This window comes from Folsomia candida, unplaced genomic scaffold (genome assembly GCF_002217175.1).
Source record: "Folsomia candida strain VU population unplaced genomic scaffold, ASM221717v1 Fcan01_Sc007, whole genome shotgun sequence".
In the NCBI taxonomy this organism is placed as follows: domain Eukaryota; kingdom Metazoa; phylum Arthropoda; class Collembola; order Entomobryomorpha; family Isotomidae; genus Folsomia; species Folsomia candida.
Genome location: NW_019091199.1, coordinates 2,539,025 through 2,556,770, shown reverse-complemented (window position 1 = coordinate 2,556,770; position 17,746 = coordinate 2,539,025). Strand labels below are relative to the sequence as shown.

At 39.8% G+C, this 17,746-nt stretch overlaps 2 protein-coding genes across 9 annotated transcripts in view; one reads left to right on the top strand and one right to left on the bottom strand.

Annotated features, from left to right (window-relative positions):
- LOC110852585 (partitioning defective 3 homolog) overlaps positions 1–17,746 on the bottom strand; it is a 35,119-nt gene that overhangs the window by 1,115 nt on the left and 16,258 nt on the right. For 3 of the 8 annotated variants that reach the window (XM_035853539.1, XM_035853540.1, XM_035853541.1), the window contains 25 exons: positions 11,462–11,559; positions 11,239–11,359; positions 10,755–11,018; positions 10,329–10,678; positions 10,061–10,248; positions 9,912–9,976; positions 9,354–9,431; positions 8,829–8,982; positions 8,504–8,739; positions 8,342–8,429; positions 8,151–8,254; positions 7,973–8,053; positions 7,669–7,840; positions 7,345–7,563; positions 6,895–7,268; positions 6,610–6,803; positions 6,405–6,533; positions 6,259–6,316; positions 3,852–4,005; positions 2,990–3,316; positions 2,174–2,530; positions 1,860–2,107; positions 1,385–1,737; positions 1,052–1,162; positions 94–608 (listed from right to left, as the gene is read on the bottom strand). In XM_035853539.1, the coding sequence (XP_035709432.1) occupies positions 94–608; positions 1,052–1,162; positions 1,385–1,737; positions 1,860–2,107; positions 2,174–2,530; positions 2,990–3,316; positions 3,852–4,005; positions 6,259–6,316; positions 6,405–6,533; positions 6,610–6,803; positions 6,895–7,268; positions 7,345–7,563; positions 7,669–7,840; positions 7,973–8,053; positions 8,151–8,254; positions 8,342–8,429; positions 8,504–8,739; positions 8,829–8,982; positions 9,354–9,431; positions 9,912–9,976; positions 10,061–10,248; positions 10,329–10,678; positions 10,755–11,018; positions 11,239–11,359; positions 11,462–11,559 (5,038 nt within the window). Of the gene's footprint in view, positions 1–93; positions 609–1,051; positions 1,163–1,384; positions 1,738–1,859; positions 2,108–2,173; positions 2,531–2,989; positions 3,317–3,851; positions 4,006–6,258; positions 6,317–6,404; positions 6,534–6,609; positions 6,804–6,894; positions 7,269–7,344; positions 7,564–7,668; positions 7,841–7,972; positions 8,054–8,150; positions 8,255–8,341; positions 8,430–8,503; positions 8,740–8,828; positions 8,983–9,353; positions 9,432–9,911; positions 9,977–10,060; positions 10,249–10,328; positions 10,679–10,754; positions 11,019–11,238; positions 11,360–11,461; positions 11,560–11,722; positions 12,193–13,577; positions 13,955–17,746 lie in introns of those variants that run through there. The other 5 variants (XM_035853538.1, XM_035853542.1, XM_035853545.1 and 2 more) reach the window with 5 other exon arrangements.
- Positions 4,080–6,172, top strand: LOC110852586. Its single transcript, XM_022100687.2, has 4 exons — positions 4,080–4,433; positions 4,510–4,897; positions 4,964–5,242; positions 5,314–6,172. The coding sequence occupies exons 2-4, from the start codon at positions 4,586–4,588 to the stop codon at positions 6,088–6,090; spliced, it is 1,368 nt and encodes a 455-aa protein (XP_021956379.1). The 5' UTR covers positions 4,080–4,433; positions 4,510–4,585; the 3' UTR covers positions 6,091–6,172.

Here is a 17,746-nt window from a genome sequence, read left to right as displayed (position 1 = left end):
TTTCATTTATTAGTCATCATCCTAAATATTAAAGTATTTGGAAGCATACACAATGAAATTGTGTAGTGCCTCGATTATTATTATAGACATTACCTTTGTGGTGTCGCCGGGGCAAGGAATTTTGATGTAGGTTAGGTTGTGTGGTCTGGCGTTGTGATTGTGATTGCCCGCTAAAGGTGCATACGTTATTTGTGTGGTTGGAAGAAGTCCCCCCTCGACCAGTGTCACGCCCAACAGGTTGATTCTGTTGGAAGGAGGGCACAGCTTGGAACTGGGAACCAGACACTTGCTTCCTCATCACACCCATCGACAAAGGCACTGTTGGACTTGGAAGAGTTATTCCATTGTTGTTGTTTCTCTTGCTCTGATGTTGCAGATGCTGCTGTTGAATGGCCACGGTGTTCATTTGACCATAGTGGCCATGCTGACTGACGGGCATTCCTCCTTGGACCTGTACTTGATTATGCACTTGGTTGTGCGGTTGTTGTTGCTGTGAATGCATCGCTGCTTGAACACTTTCATACTCGTAAAAATTGGACACTGGTCGATCGTGACGTTCTCGAGGGCTATCGCGACGCTGAGAATGGTAATGTTGTTGATGTCTCCGACTGAAAATAACAAATCTTGTTAGATATGAGGAGACAAGTGAAACGATGAGAATTAGGCATTTTGAAATTATTTGAATAAATAATTTTTGCAACAATAATGCATTGAATCGTGCGCAGTTTTCTAAATTAATAAAGAAATTGGCTAAACACCGTGTTTTAAACATGGTAGTCTTGCAAATTTTGAAACACATTCACTATGCGTGCACCTAGTTAAGCTTATTCATAGTCGTGTTTTCTTTATGATTTAGTAATTATACTTGTGATAAGTGAATAAACAAATAAAGTGATTGTAGCAAAAAATAAAATTAAACAAACTTCCTATAACACTGAAGCACACAATGGCGTAAATATATATTCATGAATAAGCAGGCCATTCCATTTCGGAAAGAATGCGGCAACGCAACGCAAAGAGAGGCAATCCTTGGAAGGGTACTAAAACCAACCTTTCCAAAATTGCCTTTTTTCTCTGTTCCACAACCGTGTTTCGCATTTGAAGTAATTGCACATCAGTTATCCCTTGCGTATTCCCGAAATTTCTTCCACCAGGAGGCTCGCTATGAACAAGTATTAGTGGGACATGTTACAAATAAGCAGTCACTGCATCACACGTAAATACATACATCCACTTTTGAGGAAGATCACTCTCATACTATTAGAAAATAGTTGGAAGATATACAATAAATGAACAAATATGTAGGTACAACAACTGCAGGTACTGATTCTGTTACTCTTCAGGTCTGTTACTCTTCAAAAATTTATCATATAAATCTGCTTACTTTAGATGTTGTTTGATTTCATCATAATTGATGTAATGGGATGACGATTTCTTTGGGTCGACAAATCCAACCCGACTTCCTGGCCGATTATTTATTTCATTGTACACGTCGTAACTTGCTGATCGGAGGTGTGAACTAGGATTCCTAGGGTTCCCATTGATATCTTGCTCAGAAATTTCCACGGGTTTCCTGCTCTGCTTTTTAACTCGCATGCTCCCACTTCCGGTACTGTAGTGGTTGGATGTTCTGCTCGGCTGGAGTTGTCGTTCATCAATGTAGTCATTGGAATTTGTAGTTGTTCCATACGCGTTGCTCCGAGCGTCCCGTTTTTCAGCCAACCTTCTATACTGCTCCTGTTATACATATTCAAGTTGCATTCATTGTTTAGCCTAAAGTTATATTCACATTTGATCAATCATTTCAAGCATTTAATTGTTGGCACAATCAAATGAATGACAGGTGGAATGTGCTTTACCTGAACGGGATCGATATTTGAGCCATAATGCCCACCCTTATCTTGACCATCCCAATCTCCACTTTGACCCTTCATCATGGAGGCAGTAGGCTTTCGATGACGCCCAAATCGAAACATTGACCCCAGTCCTCGAAAAAGTCCTGGTTTCTTTTTTGTGGGTTTTTCAACGTCGCCCAGATCCATTCTCATATTATTCCTTCCCGACGAGGGTGCGCCCGATATACAGGATTCAGTTTCTTCTTCCGCCACTTTATAGTAACAGAATAAGTAATGGTTCAGATTAATACCAAATACAATTATAGTGCAATACTTACGTGTTTCCATTTGACTATCAAGGCCACTCAATGGTGCCTCATAACTTCGGTCGACGGCTTGTCGAAAGCTCTCATTGCAGCCACGACCTCGAATGACTTTAGTTTGAGGACCAGATCTTGGCGGAACGTTGCCGAACTTCATATCTTCTTGAATCACAATCTCTTGCACCATGGTCTGAAGGGATTCCAAGCTAGAGGATTTCTTCATCCCCAGTGATGGCCCGATATCCTTTATCCCTTTCGAGCGTCGGTCACGTTGAACAGCAGGATGCATCGGGGCAGACATTTTTAGCGAGTCAACCAAGGAATCCGCAGAATTCACGCGAGCAAGACCTCCAATACCTTCTTGTCGATTAACTGTGAAAATCCGTCAATTACATTTAAATATATTTAACAAAAGCTATAAGTATAACGTCATGCTATTAAACGGTGCTGTGTTAAGCAAATAAAATCGTTTAACGTGTGACAAAACATGCTAGTAGTGAAAATTCAAAGTTTAACGGGGAAAGGTCATACTACATATTCCAGCCAATCCAATACGGTCTATACATAAAATAATCGTCATATACAACACATGAGTGCAAAACGGAACAAGACTGCAACACCCACAATATAATAAATAATAATTAATACTACAAGTGACCAGTGAAGCCAATGCCAATAAGCTGTGAATAAAGGAAATGTGACAGAGGTCAAAAAGTAACGAAAAATGAAAATGTATTGAGGATTATTCTTTGTGAGTACTGTGAGATGAAGAAGAACGTCAGAAAGTACAGAGAAGACAGAACTGCTATTCACATATGAAGAAAGTTTTACTTTTGTAACATGCATCACCGCCACCGTGAAGTTTAACCCTTCTGCATGCAAGACAATTTTGGAACCGTTGGAACGCACTTCTTTTCTGCCCCCAGTGATGGAGAAGTTGAAGGAGCTGGTCCCCAAGTCCCAAACGGTCGCCCGGCTTCCCCTTGTTGAGTTGAACCTTGTTGGACAATTGTGCTGTCCAGTGGACGCGTGGACTCAGGCTGTATTCGTCGGCTGCAGCGGGGGACGTGGGGGCGCTATTCCGAGGACTCGTGCTGGCCAATTCATCCTCAGTTGAAGAACTGAAAGGTCGCTTTATTCCACGTCGAGCCCATTGATCTAATTCAGAGTGTTTCCCATACATGTTTATCCAAAATGAGAATGCATCCCAACTGCCGATTTGGTTTTAATTGGAGCCAGGGATAAGTTTTAAGTAGATAAAACAGTTCCTGAGCTGTCGTAGTCTAAATATTTTTAATACGCTCTCCAAGTTTTATCCCGATAAAAAAATGAAAGTGAGAGAACGGTTAGTTTTGTTAAAGTAATGTTTGTAAAAATATTTACTTGTAGCTGTCTGTGGTTCTCCTAGATAATAAGTCATTCTACTTCTCCGTACTTTCTGCGTATCGTGTATCGAGGTAAATAATAAGCTGCGAAACGATCCCATTACATTACGGTAAAGATTTGTACTACGGTATAATCAATTCATAAATCTATAAATGGGAAGCAGTGATGGTCTTTAAGTAACGCGTCGCCAAAAACTAACACAACACAGTCCCCAAATTTACTACAACCGAAACCAAAGATCGACTGCGACATTACATTGGCATTACATTTTAGGTGTCTAATCAGAACAGAGTGAGAGGACGCATACCTTGATAATTCTTGTCTTCAGCAAGCCTTTGCGCCCTCAATTTGTCAGCGTCAGGTTCATGCTGTTTATGACGTTCCCGTTCCTCCCGTGCCTTTTTGGTTCTTTGGTAGGTGTCTGTGCTTTTGGCGTCCAACGTGGCATGGCGTTTCTCAGACTGATTAAAATAAATCATTATTACTGTCAAGTTACCCCGCTTCATACACTTGATTTCCCACTTCATACAAACTCCACATTTTCATCTTCTCTCAATCACATTGTCGGAGTTTCTTATTTTATCTCTCAACAAAAAAATATAAACTTAGTTAGTTTCATAGTCAGTTTTAATTATGGATAAATTCGTGATTCGGCTAAGCGCCACCCCCTCGACCTCAAGTACTACTGCCTGTACCAGCAGCGCCGTTGACTCTCCTCCTCCCTCGCCAGCAGAACAACCCCCCGTGAAGAAAGCAAAACCTTCCGTCAAGGTCACCCCACCACAACGGGAAACTTCGGTTGATTGGAGAAGCAGGCTCATTTTGAGTGATGACGATGAGGTTGGATTTCTCAACTCGCAGGAAGAGTTTGAGAATTTGTTTAGCGAGGGTAATGGTTGTTTTCCTCATCCTCTTCTGATTATGCAATTCCTCAAATTAATATATACAAATAATTTAACTTGTAGGTCCACCCACCCCTCCTCATCCGCTATTTTGCCCACACCGAGCCGACACACCCAATCTCCCCTCTTCACAGTACGGATGTCAATTTTTAACCACCTCCAGGAGAAATATCCCTTGATTGAGTTCACCTTGGAGACTGTCGAGTCAACTGCCGAGTACAAGGATCTCATGGAATTATGGAATAAACATTTCAAACAGTTTGAGAAGAGTGACCCATGGAAAGCGGCGTCTCCACCCGGTGTAACGTTTCTTCACGACAATCAACAAGTGGGAGTGAAGTATGTTGGGGGGAGATTGTATTATAAAGTCAAGAAGGAGGGAGAGAAATTTGGGTGGAAGACCTCTGTCGGATCCAAATGCAGGGTGGAAAATTGTCCTGATAAGAATTATGTAGGTCATTATTTTGTCATTATTTTGTTGAAATCATCTCTAATTATAAAATTATAATATTTATAGTTGGACGGATATTGCTACAGGCACAGCACAGTGAAAAGGGAGATTTTGATGATTAGGGACGTGGCCAATTTGGACAAGGTGAACATGGCCTTCGTTCGGCCGGAATTGAGGAAGGAAAGGTTCACTGATCTCGGATTAAATTTATGTCTACGAGGAGCGCATTACGATGGTCGGGCATTCGGCCAATACCTCGACAAATTTCCTAATGCGTGGTTTGTAATAGAGAAACGTTGGGAAAATCTCACCATGGAAAGCACGACGAAGTTTCAAACTTTAGAGGTATGTGATATTTCTGAAAAATTCCTCAATTCAATTATTAAATAAATATAACATTTTGTTCCCCCCCCCAGATTCTAATGTCTCTCATGGTGTCATTTCACAACTCTGTCGCTACAAAACCAGCAGAGCAGATCAAACTCATAAATTGTGACATGTGTACAAAGTCTGGAAACTTGGATGACGTGAACAAAATTTTAGCGTTAAACAACATAGGTTTCGAAATTAGGGATGCCAACAACTCCCTTAATTTTTCAAATTCACCTCATCTTCCCACAAATTTCAACCGCAAGCTCCCTTACGTGTATGTGGGGGATAATAAAGAGGGTGGTTATCGATTCGGGGAAAACCATTCAGAGACCTGTCGGTCTGTCGTTAAAGGATCCCATACTCACCAACGCGCTAAATCCACCACCATGGCGGAGGTTGACCCCGAGAACAGGCACAACGTGTTTCAAGTCGACCCCACCACCTTCACAGCAGAAGAGAATTTGAAAAAGACGCTGGAGGTGGAGACGTTAGGCCACAAGGGGGTTCTCGTCGCTAACATGTTGGGAATGAAGACAGTCGGTGGTCACGATGTTTACAATTTAGCTGAAAAGTTCACCCATTTCGATCATGGCTGGGATGAGGATATTTTTAAAGATTTTATTGTTATGATGACGGGTAAAGATATTGTTGTAAAGAAAGATAAGCTTAAAACTGTTCCGACAGAGGTGGATTTTATGGTTCCGATATTTAAGACTGTAGGGGCTGGGAAGAAGAAGCGACAGGTTTTAGATACCGATAAGATGAAAAAGGAGGGAGTTCAGAAGAAGGTTTACGAGAAACTTGTTATTAATTGGATTTAAGAGCACTTGTTAAACTATGTGATGTTTAACTATTATATTAATAAATGAATTTGTTGGTGGATGTTACCTAAATTGGATTTTAGATTTGTTTTTGATGATTCAATTATTTGGCTTAATGAGAGAGATGTACATAAAGTTAATTTTTCAAGTTAAACAAATTTTACTTACCATGCTCTGTCGTCCAAAGGCATCTCGTGAAAATCCTCCTGCATCCTCCAGTGACGTTCTATTTTGTTAAAAAATAGACCATTTATGTTAAACACCTGTCTATTTTAATACGTTACATAAGTTTTAGTGGGTTTATGAAGTCATACTGGCTAGCGTAGGTCACGTCGGATGGAGGAGCTTCATTTCCTGGACACGTCGATACTGGCGACGAGACCTGAGAAGGAACAGCAGAACGCGGAATCCTCGAATCCAAAGCATCTTCCGGAGTAGATGATCTAAATGAATGCAAACAATTATGAATTACCGATATCTCAAGATATACTTTTTACACAATAAGACCGATATGATTACCTTGATCGTCTAGGTGGTTTCTGAGGGGCCGAGTAGTCATCTTCCAATATTGCAATTGCAGCCTCACCATTCACATGCTGCATTAACATTCCACTGTTTCTGCGTGGACTATAATTTCGATTGTTTCCAATTTCTGGCCGACCATTCTGCACAGGTGGACTCGTAGTTGGACTAAATGACACATCGGTAGTTGCCTGGGGTAAATAATCAAAAAGAATGATGCATAGAATAATTTGCGAAAATAGGGCGATAAGGGTATTTATCGATCTATAGGTATTTACGTACCTTATAGTAACTGTCGCTTCGGGATGCTGCAACATTTTTTCCAGTTAACCTCTCAAGCACAGGGTTCCTTGGTAGATCTAGCGGTATCCTCTGGACATGATTACTATTCAAAGGGCCTCCTTCAAACTTTCCCTTCAGTATGTCTATTTTTCTCAAACTGCTGCTACGACTTCGGTTTATAATATTTTGCATGTTGTTAGAGTCCGGGATGTGAGCTTGCATCACAATGTCGTCCATCGCTTGACGCATTGTGGGAGAACCTAATGTCATATTTTGGTGATTCGTAGAAACTGCAACTGGTGACGACTGTTGGGTGTTGAAGTCGGAATTTCTATACGGTGACACGTTTTCTGTATCTTCATTGCGACTTCCGTCTGTATACGATCAATTCACACATGACTCAGGGGTTATTCATTACTAATCGTACATTAATATCATTATACGACGTACCAACAAACAAAGTTACGTTCTTGGGTCCACCCCAAGAGTCCATTTCGTCCCCAGAAGCGGAGCTTCCACAACCGCTGAGATCTGTGTTGGGCGCAGAAGAGGTAGGAACACGTCGCGCAACCATCAATGTGATAAAGCCTGGTTTGGGGACGGGCTGTGTCATCGTTTTTCGTAAGGTTTCCATCGCCTGTGTGTTGGAACAACTGAGAAGGGAAATTCCTATACGAAATAGAGAACAATCATTTGGATGAGATATTCATACATAAAATCTGGAATGGAGATTTGCAGACACAAGGTAAAAAATAAATAGAGTGTAATTATTACCATTGACGCTGATGAGTTGGTCGTTTGATTTGACTCGACCGTCCCTCGAGGCTGCACCCCCATGAATCACACTCTTGATAAAAATACCCATATCGATCATCCCACTCTGAACCTGAGTCGTGGTGGCGGTTTTGCCTTTTACGCTAATTCCCAGCCCTGCTTTCTCTGTGTCCTGTAACATAAAAAGTGATGTTATACGGTTGGGATTCACTTAGGGCCGAAATAGATGGCCCTCATTTAACTTCGATTTGTGTCTGTAATTAATCCGACATGTTCTGTTTCGAAGGTGGAGTTGTACACTTACCAATACTGGAATGTCAAATTCGAGAACTTCTTTCTCTGACCATGGCAAGGGTTGCAAATCTTCGGTAATTTTTTCTGGGGGCTGAAATCATTAGAAATAAAGACAAATTTGTATGCTGAACTACTGCTCACCAAGTCATGAACAATATACATGTACACATTTCAGATGAGAGACTTACAATCTGGCGAGGGAGTTTTGGACTAAGGTCGATACGTTCTTGGCGAGAGACAATTAGTTTTACAATTCCTCCGAGTGGAATATTTTTTAAGATGGAAACGGCTTCTACAACATAAACAAGACCACAAAACGTCTAAATCATAAAATGCAATTCTTTGTTTTTTAACGAGGTGAGATTAGCAAATTTGTTACCAGTTTGAGTTTTTCCAGTAATTTCAATCCCATTTACTTCTAATAAACGGTCCCCAGGTCTCAGTCTTCCGTCGTCTATGGCAGCTCCCTACACAGTGAATGGATGACCGTTAATAGGATACATATATAGACAGACACAGATGTATGTATGAGTCAGCATACGTGGGGCAATATATTCTTGATGTAGATTGGACAGTTTCCTCCTGCAGGGTTATCTCTTGTCGTTATACTAAACCCTAAACCTTGGGGGCCCTTTTGTAAATCAACTTCATACTTTCTCCCAATTTTTCTCGTATTGGAAGCTATGAGAGGAATTCCTCCATTTCGCAGTATGGGAGCGGGTTGGAGGGGGGATTTCCTTGTGGAGGACACGGTTGCGAGTTTGCAATTTCCCACAACTGCAAATAATACATACAATTAGAATGCACGAAGATTTCACGAATGTAAAATAATTTGTTTGTAGCTTGATCTGAAAATCGAATCATACTTTTCTCTTCACTGTGAACCATGTTTTCCTTCTCATCGCGAGAAATGATCTCCACGGTAGAAATCTGCTCTACGTTGTTTGGATGTTTGATGACCATGAGTCTTAATTCTTCTGAATTCAGTCCTTGGCGAAACAAGTCTTGTGCCTGCTGAAACTGCACACAAATGTATGAATCAGATAAGAAAAATATTTACATAAATGTATGACAAATGTACGCTCTGAATTCTGAATTTCTGCTCGCAGCTCTTTCCTAAATCTTGGTAAAACATAACAGACCCCAAGAAACAAAGATTAATCGCCTGTCATGAAATATAAAACTATTTTGACTTATTCCTTCGTTCATTATTGTTTAATAAAATTCGCTATTATTTTAATACATTGATCTACTTACTAGTTAGTTAGACGTACGTACTTTTTCGTACGTACCAAACTAAAAATTTGTTGATGATTTTGGATGCATACGATGACTAGTTTATCTTTGTCATAATTATATTTACTTTGCGTGGGTTATATGCGTCAACTGACCTGCACTCCAATCAAACTATGGCCGTTAATTTCAACAATTTTGTCCTGAGCTTTGAGGCATCCATTGCGGTCAATCCTCTGTAATCATAGAATTGGTATGTTTCAAATAAATCCGCTTCACAAAATAAGTTGCTAAATCATCAGACGACTGCATAGTTAGGTCTTATACGACACGTTTGGCGGTATTAACACACCTTCTAAATTTTTAACTTATAGGCTCATATTTTAACATTATGAATTTCTAGCCCGAGTCAGGGCTTTCATATCCCTTTGTCCGTTCCGCGATAAATCTCGTTAAACTCATCCTATCAACTTTTGAAATTTGCTCAACATGTAGTGTGGGCAAATGGGAGTTAAGCTCGAAGATGAGAAAAATTGGCCAAGCAAATTTTTTGTCGGGGGACCCAGCAGCCAACCTGTACTGCTGTTTGAAAAGGGTTAATATACATAGCTGAGCCATCTGACAAAACTTTAGAAGCGGACTCGGGCTAAATCTACACCATGGACATTATAGGTTTTAACAATAATATAGTAAAAATAGAATAAAAATCATCTCACCCCACCAATCTCCACATTTTGGACAATCAACCCTTGATTCTGTCCATTCTCGTTGTGTTCTGGCACTAAATAAGGATTAGAATTGGACATTGAAATTAGTAAAATAGAAATAAAATAAAACTTCCAGATGGGAAAGTTAATTTGCGAACCTAAATGAATTCCGAGAGGACCGACTTCGTATCTCAGAATTACTTGAGTGGGGCGAGGAGAAAGGTCATCCTTTTCAGGGGACCGTTCTTCAGATCTCGATCTTGGGCTGGAAAAGTAGGACTCGCTCGTCGTGTCCGAGTTGGGACTTGTGCCCACCGGCTCCTTCCTCAGACTCATCCACAGAGCTCTGAATCATTACCCAGGATCAAATTATGGCAAAAATCCAATTTTTCTCACAAACTTGTCAAGGGAATAAATAATACTTACCTGTCTGCAGCATCTGACCATTTTGAACTGCCATCACCAAAAAATTGCATCGACAGCCGATTACAATCTCGGGAAAATCTAGAACCCTCGTTATTGATTTGTCTGCTGACTGCGCCGGAACTTTTGTTTCTTAAAAACTTTGTGTAATGCTCCGTCGTCGTTCCACCAACACTGTCACTTATTTTACTCGAGTCGTCCTTATCTTGTTGAACACTTGCATTATTTGCGATATCATTATAAAAAACGGTTGAGGACGAAGTAACTGAACTTTCACGGTTATCACTGCTAGCATTGGATATGTTGGATATGACACTGTTTGCAACCTTATACATGTTCGAACTTGACGATTCCTGTGAGAGTAATGTTAAAGCTAATTAATTAAACCCCATTCAATACAATATGTAAATCTGGAAAATTGAGACTCACGGGAACGGGAAAGTTGTGGTGCATTCCATTCTTGTCCTCGTCAATGACGGGTGCGGCGGACCATCGCTTTGAGGGGTCAGGGGGCTGGAGGTGAACGGGGGACATTCGGTTGAGGGCGGGTTCACTCCCCCTCCGAACCTGTAGGGCCACACCTCCACTGTTGAGGGACCCAGGAGGACCACCCGACATCATCCCGTTGTTCAACTCCTCTCCAGTTATCTCAATGTCTGTTCTGGCAAAAGGCTGAAATTTGTGCTCTGTTCCCTGCATCAAGAAAACAAATCTGGCGTTACGAACTTGTCGTGTTTCAGCGAAATGGGCATTCATCCGAAACAGAATGAATAGTCGTTGATTCATTTAGTACGTATTTACATGTGGTGAGTTATCAGTGTCAACTTATCATGACTACATGTATAAAGATACAAACTGATACCACATTCCGTCAACGTTCGTATAATATTATGTGCATTATATACATAAATACCTGAAAAATGTCCGGACTATTTGTCCCAACTGAACTGGCAGATGTCCCATCACCAGCATTATGGCGCAAGGATGGCAGCGTTCCATCAGTATCCTCTTCAAATATTGCCATGATTTGTTCCCTGGTATGGTGAAAAATAACGAATTTTATAATTACTGATCAGTAGTGTATATCTAACTTCGAGTAAACAAACAGTCAATTTTATTGACGATAATGCACTCACCTGTCATCCGCTACATCAGTTAGTCTGTCGTCCAGATCCAGGATACCTCCGTCCGATTGAGACTTCAATTTGTGGACAACAACCCAAGCGTCCTGCCCCTGAGACAATTCGGGAACAACTCAATTAACTCACTATCATCATCCAAAACAAACATACATAAATATTTACACATTATCTTATTAAATAATTGTGCGTGTGACATATGGGGAAAATATGTCACAACTCTCCCACATTAAGAATTAAGAACATTATGCCACTCACTCAATCTACTCTAGATACGTAATAATGAGCGTGTAACACAGGATGAAAAAAATATTATTTCAGTCCTTGTAGATGACAATCTCTGCTAATATTCTGCTGCACAATGTCGATCGAACACTGTAATATTATGACCGGCACGCAATCACTATTTATTGTGCTTGAAACTTGCACCTTTTTTAAATCAATAGCTTATCGAACAAACTTTTCACATCCAGAACACCTTACAAGGATAAAAAATGTCCATTTTCCCTACATGTCCACCTCCATTTTACGTCACAAGTATATGTGCAAATAAGAAATCCTTCTTCTGAGAGAATTCTGCAAGTGCATATGTATGCACATATATATATTCGAGGCAAGAAGACCAAGGAGAAAGGGAGCAATTTAATAGCACAAGTTTCATCCCTCAACAAAATTGTCTGGGAACAAACTTCCCAAAAGAACTCAACTCTTTTTCTGCGAACTTATCTCTCACCCAACAACAACTAATAATATACTTGATGAATGCAATGCAAAGCTAAAACCAACCTTAACTAACTTTTAGCCAAAACTAACCCATCCATCCATCCATCCATCCACCGACTTGAACTGGTTAATAATATTATTACCTGAAGGAGGATTACCTGTGAAGGAGCTACATATGCATGGCAAGACTAGAGTATCGCAGGGCAGGTAAGAGAGAGAGGAGCCACCAACTAACGATTCACCTGTCTTTGCTTCAATGCACCTTTAGCTCTTTCTGCGTGTAAAATAAATATCCCCCCAGGCCAAAAAAACGTCATGATTGCAGTCTGTTCACCATCCATCTCGACAAATGCTGCTTTTAAATCCAAACAACCTGTGTTCTTTAAAGGCAAAGTTTTTATGTGGATATTGGAGGAGCAAGTATTATCCATTCCATCCAACACAACTTTTCAAGAAATCCGAATACATGGGTTCTTTGCTGCGACATGCTTTCTTACGTGCATTTGAAACAAGTTACGAGAAAATGAGACTTTTCATTATTGAGTATACGGCGAACAGTCATGGCATAATAGCAGATTCATGCATATCCAATGTGACCAAGATTGGATGTATAATTTTAGTTCCCAGTCAATTCAAATGCTATTTAAATGCATCATTTCTAATCCGAATCACACCACCATGGTTTATTGTTGTCCGTGGTCTTGCACAAACACCGCAAACTATTATTTAAAACAAATTTTCGAAATCTTTTCCCCAGTCCCAAACGTAATATTATTATGGACGGCTTTCAGATATCAAATACAACTTCAAGGAAGTTGCAGCTCGACTGCATGGGTTCCTCTCGCTCCTCGGCTATCTTTCTCAAATCAATTTATCAATTACTGACCATGACATCGTTCCTACGTATAAGTGCGGATGAATAACAACCAAAAACCACACTCACTGACTGCTGTTGGGATTACAAATTATAATCACCGTTCAAGTACATGGTTTCGAAGATGAGAGTGAATGCAGTATCGCAAAAAACTCTCAATTTTCTATAATGTGTGTATACCGTTTTTGCCAAGAAGAGATTTGCACTTTGAACGTGAAATGAACTCACTCCTTCCGGTTTCGTGCGATTCTTTTTAAAAGTACAATAGCAGCACACGACCCCCAAGGTTTCAAAATCAGGATCAAAGAATCAAGGCAAATATGTAACTCGACTCGAATGCAATGCATCTTGCTTTTCACGCTTGTGCCTATTGAACTTATTTAAATTCGATCACGTACAGATGCAGATACATATATTCTGTATTTAATAGTTCCCTATGTATACCAAAGAAAATACCCAATTGCACCATGCAGTATTCGGGCGCATACATAAATTCACATGTACATAGATACATACCTCCACTACTTTCTCATCTTTGTTGTTATTGTTCGCATTTTTTGGCAGCTCCACAACGCCCTGCTTATCGGCAATATTCTGTCTTATGACATGTCGACGAGGATCATGGTTGTCTCTCAACACGAATTTTGTGTTGACAGCTGGAGATTTGGTGTGCATGTCATCAATTTCCGCAATGTCGTGAAGATCGTAGGACGAATTATCCCGACGGAGTAAACGCCGTATTCCGTGTCCGATTCGTTTCATGATCTGAATTTAGAGTTTGCTGCCGTATTCACATTTTTATTAGAGAATAAGAACAAAGCGAACTTTCCATGTTAGGAAAACTGCGTATAATATTAAATTCGCGGTCTCAAGAGTTATTTACGGATACATTTTTAAATATTGATTTCAATTTGTGCATCACCCTGTGAATGTTGCACCCGATATAGAGTAAAATTCACTTTTGCGCTTGCCATCATTTTTATACGCATGCAGTTAATTGATGGTTGGCAGTAGTTAAAAAGTTGCTGGGAGCATTTAACGGTTGAACTTGTTGAAGATCTAGTTTTGAGAGATTCGTAATATAATTTTGTTTCAGGATAATTGAATAAATTTCGCACAGGTGAGAAATTGACACAATCATATCAATGTGGTGTTCCCTTGATGCATTCATATAGACGCAAATTCAGATATGTGTGTGATAACTACATATGTAGCAGTAGCACATATATTTATCTTGTACGTACGTATGAATGCGTATTTATATTTTAGAGAGACGAATTCAAATAGCTGACCGTGCACTTAAACTTTTCGTTCAAACAGTTGTAAATTTCTCTTCGAACCACAAAAGAAAAATAGTCTTTATTTTATATAGCAAACGAGGCACCACATAAATGTGTATATTTTTTAAATGGTTAGAAATTAAATACTGTCAGAGTTCGTCATGTAAAAACAACTTTTGCATTCGCTTCTTCAACAGCACGATTCCACTTTGCAGTCTGTTCTACAGCGACGACAGTGTGGTGGACATTATAAGTTTATCAATTAATGTCAAAATATTTAGATTATCGAGCGATACGTGGAATGTAACGCATGTATTTAAACATTGATGGTCATTGACAAGCAAATTATTATTCAAGTATGTCCATACTATGCACATAAAGGCTCATAAGTATATCTAAAACTTATTATGTACAAAAATAAAATGGTCAAAAAACGAGGAGACTTAAAACCGGACTTAACCCTTTCTAATAAAGGTGTCCCTTAGATTATTGCATGCCAGCGAGAAAATCACTGACTGCTTGACTTGGGTGACTTGACTAGAAGAAGAATCACTGCTTGGCATGTATTTAGAGATTGATGTATGAGATTCTGCAAATTCCTGCTTTATCTGGCAATTCTTGCAATGTCAAACTTTGGGCACACTGACGATGTTCCAATCAAGACTGGCATTTTTACCATAACGGAAGCCAATGATTCACGATTCAATAATCAAATCAAGGAGGAGGAGGAGGTTGCACAACACAATTCCGTTCGCTCATCACACACACCTCTGCACGTCGTAGCCCAACCTTAACTCGTGGTGAAAGAGGATTTGAGAAGAAAATATTTCTGTTAGTTAAGAAGACTGCGTTATTACACACGTTGCTCAGGTTGAGAGATCCTGCTCAAAATGTAACGCTTCGTTTTACATGACGTGAGAATTCGCACTGCGGGTAGTTGAGCAAACATCGGAAATCTTGAGAGTTAAGCCGTCTGAGGAGCGGAATAAGTCCCGGAGAATCTCTCTGGAAGCGTAAAAGGACGGAAACGTGGGAGAGCGATTCTCCAGAAAGACACTGCACAAGTATAGTATGCAAGTTGTTAAGAGAAGTGGGTTCACATTGGAGAAAAAGATTCGGTGGCGTTTAATCAGCAAATCTTGATTCCCATCAAATCCAATAAAATGTCCATGCCTGCCAGCACCACTGAGACGACGACCAATACTACAATATCACTTGAAGTTCATGTCAAGTTCTGTCACGAAACTCTCACCGAGAGATGATTAAGAGCGACTGGAACAATGCAACTGAACGCAAGCACCTCGTTTCCCTTGATTTGATCCATCCGCAGATATTTCACCAGTTTCTTGTTTGTTGAGTTGAATCAATGCCAATACTGAGCAAATATATAAGGGAGCGTCCATAAATCACGTGATCGATCAGAGGGGGGGGAGGGGTCTGAAATTTGTCACCTATTATCACCAGGGGGGGGGTAATGGCCGGCAGTCACGTGACATGCCACGAAAAATTTTCTTTTAACTTCGGATGTAAATATTAAACTTGATAATATGTATTTACTTAATCGTTAATCTCTTTTATCTTAAATTCGAATACGGCATATTTTTAAATTTTTACTTGACAATCTTATGTAGGTCTGATTTGCATATATATACCACTCTCTCAAATTTCAGTGCACATTCATAGAACTCTCATTATTCTTTCAGATAATAAGTTTACGCAGTTGTCCTTAAGAAGTAAGAATGTTGAATTACTCAATATACTTACTGATTAGTATTAAATAGTTCTTTCAATAATTTTAAAATTTAATTTAACTACGGATTTGAAATGGCCCAGGAATATTATTTTTGGGTTAATTTGGCCATGTGTTTACCTGTCGGAAACAGGTCAGTTTGGCGAAAAAACTTTTTGCGGAAAAAAAATCCGCCACAAAAAATCGCACTTGGCGAAAAATAGGTTTAATGGGTATGCTGTCACGTGACCGCGGGGGGGGGGGTAATGAATTTATCACCATTGGTCACCAAGGGGGGGGAGGGGGTCAAAATTGTCAAAATATCGATCACGTGATTTATGGACGCTCCCTAATAAAGAATAAGAAAAGTCTCCCAACCACCAATAAAATATGAACCATTGAATAAAACAACACGACATAAAACACAATGCTGGTGATTCCACTATACATACGTACGTATATACTGCTTGCGAGTTTGCAGGCTGAGCAGTTTGTGCATGTATCAAATTCAAGGAGCAGCAGCTTCTTCGAATTATTCATTCCTTGTATGTTAGTATTGGAAGCTAATGTTCCATGCTGCACAACGTGCATGCAAATGTGTCCATTATTAGTTAACCGTCATCAGTTAGCATGATGTAGAGGGTTTTCTGTATGCTCACAACAAACAAGTATCCACCATTGTGTTATTATTTCAACGATATGACGACGACAACTATTAACTAATCAGAATTTAAATTAGCCCTTCATTACATTTAGGTTGATGATACACATGCACTCGAGAAGAATATCTCAGCACAACAAGATCGAGAATCGAGATACTGTTTATCGCATGCAATACAAATACATATAAAGACAGTGTAGCTGTTACGTGACGATCTATTACACTGCTAAATTCTATGCAATATTAAACCAAGAGGACGCATGCACGCGTAATTACGACTGCTGAGTATGCGAATTTGAAGAATTTTAGCACGACATTAACAAATTTTGCCAGAGGAGTGCACACATCGTATACGACCCTGCTGCCTTGATCTTTGTTCAATGTCGCTCCAAAGAACCATGTCAGTCAGGCTCATGAATGATTGTCGGCGTTAACGATTTTATTTTATTGTCGGGATATTTTCAGTATCGAATACCACGACCAACACCCCAACGGCATTAAATTGTTCTCGTCAAGATTTGCAGTCATAACAAATGAAATCGCAGTTCTTGTCACCGTTAATAATGTGCTGACTGAGCAGCAGCACTTACAAAAATAGTAATGTTTTCCCCACCAGATGCATTTACCAAAACAAACGGCTACCAAAACAAGATTGAAGAAACTGCAAAGTTCCTTCGTGAGAGAACATGACGACACCTCCTCGTTGACAGAAAAGATAATTTTAAAGTCAATAGTTGCCGACGACCATATTCGAATTTCAAGTAAGAATCAGGTGTACCCTAAGTATTTATGTGTACTTGTATAACTACACATACATACATACATCTACCAAGCAAATATGAATGACCATACATATTCCGCATAGTTAGTTAGACCACCAAGGCGTCAGTAAAATGTGACCGAGGATGATAAGCTAGTTGCGTCTCTTGTCACGTCACAAAAGGGCTAACCACTAAAACAAATCGTTAAAAAATCACACAAACTTTTTCCTTTCCGGCTTCCACCTACCTACTTA

Bases quoted from the DNA above. Each gene is read 5' to 3' on its own strand.
- LOC110852586 (XM_022100687.2), top strand. From the start codon at position 4,586: ATGTCAATTTTTAACCACCTCCAGGAGAAATATCCCTTGATTGAGTTC. The intron at 4,898-4,963 runs GTAGGTCATTAT...TAATATTTATAG, and splicing joins ATTGTCCTGATAAGAATTAT to TTGGACGGATATTGCTACAG. The intron at 5,243-5,313 runs GTATGTGATATT...TCCCCCCCCCAG, and splicing joins CGAAGTTTCAAACTTTAGAG to ATTCTAATGTCTCTCATGGT.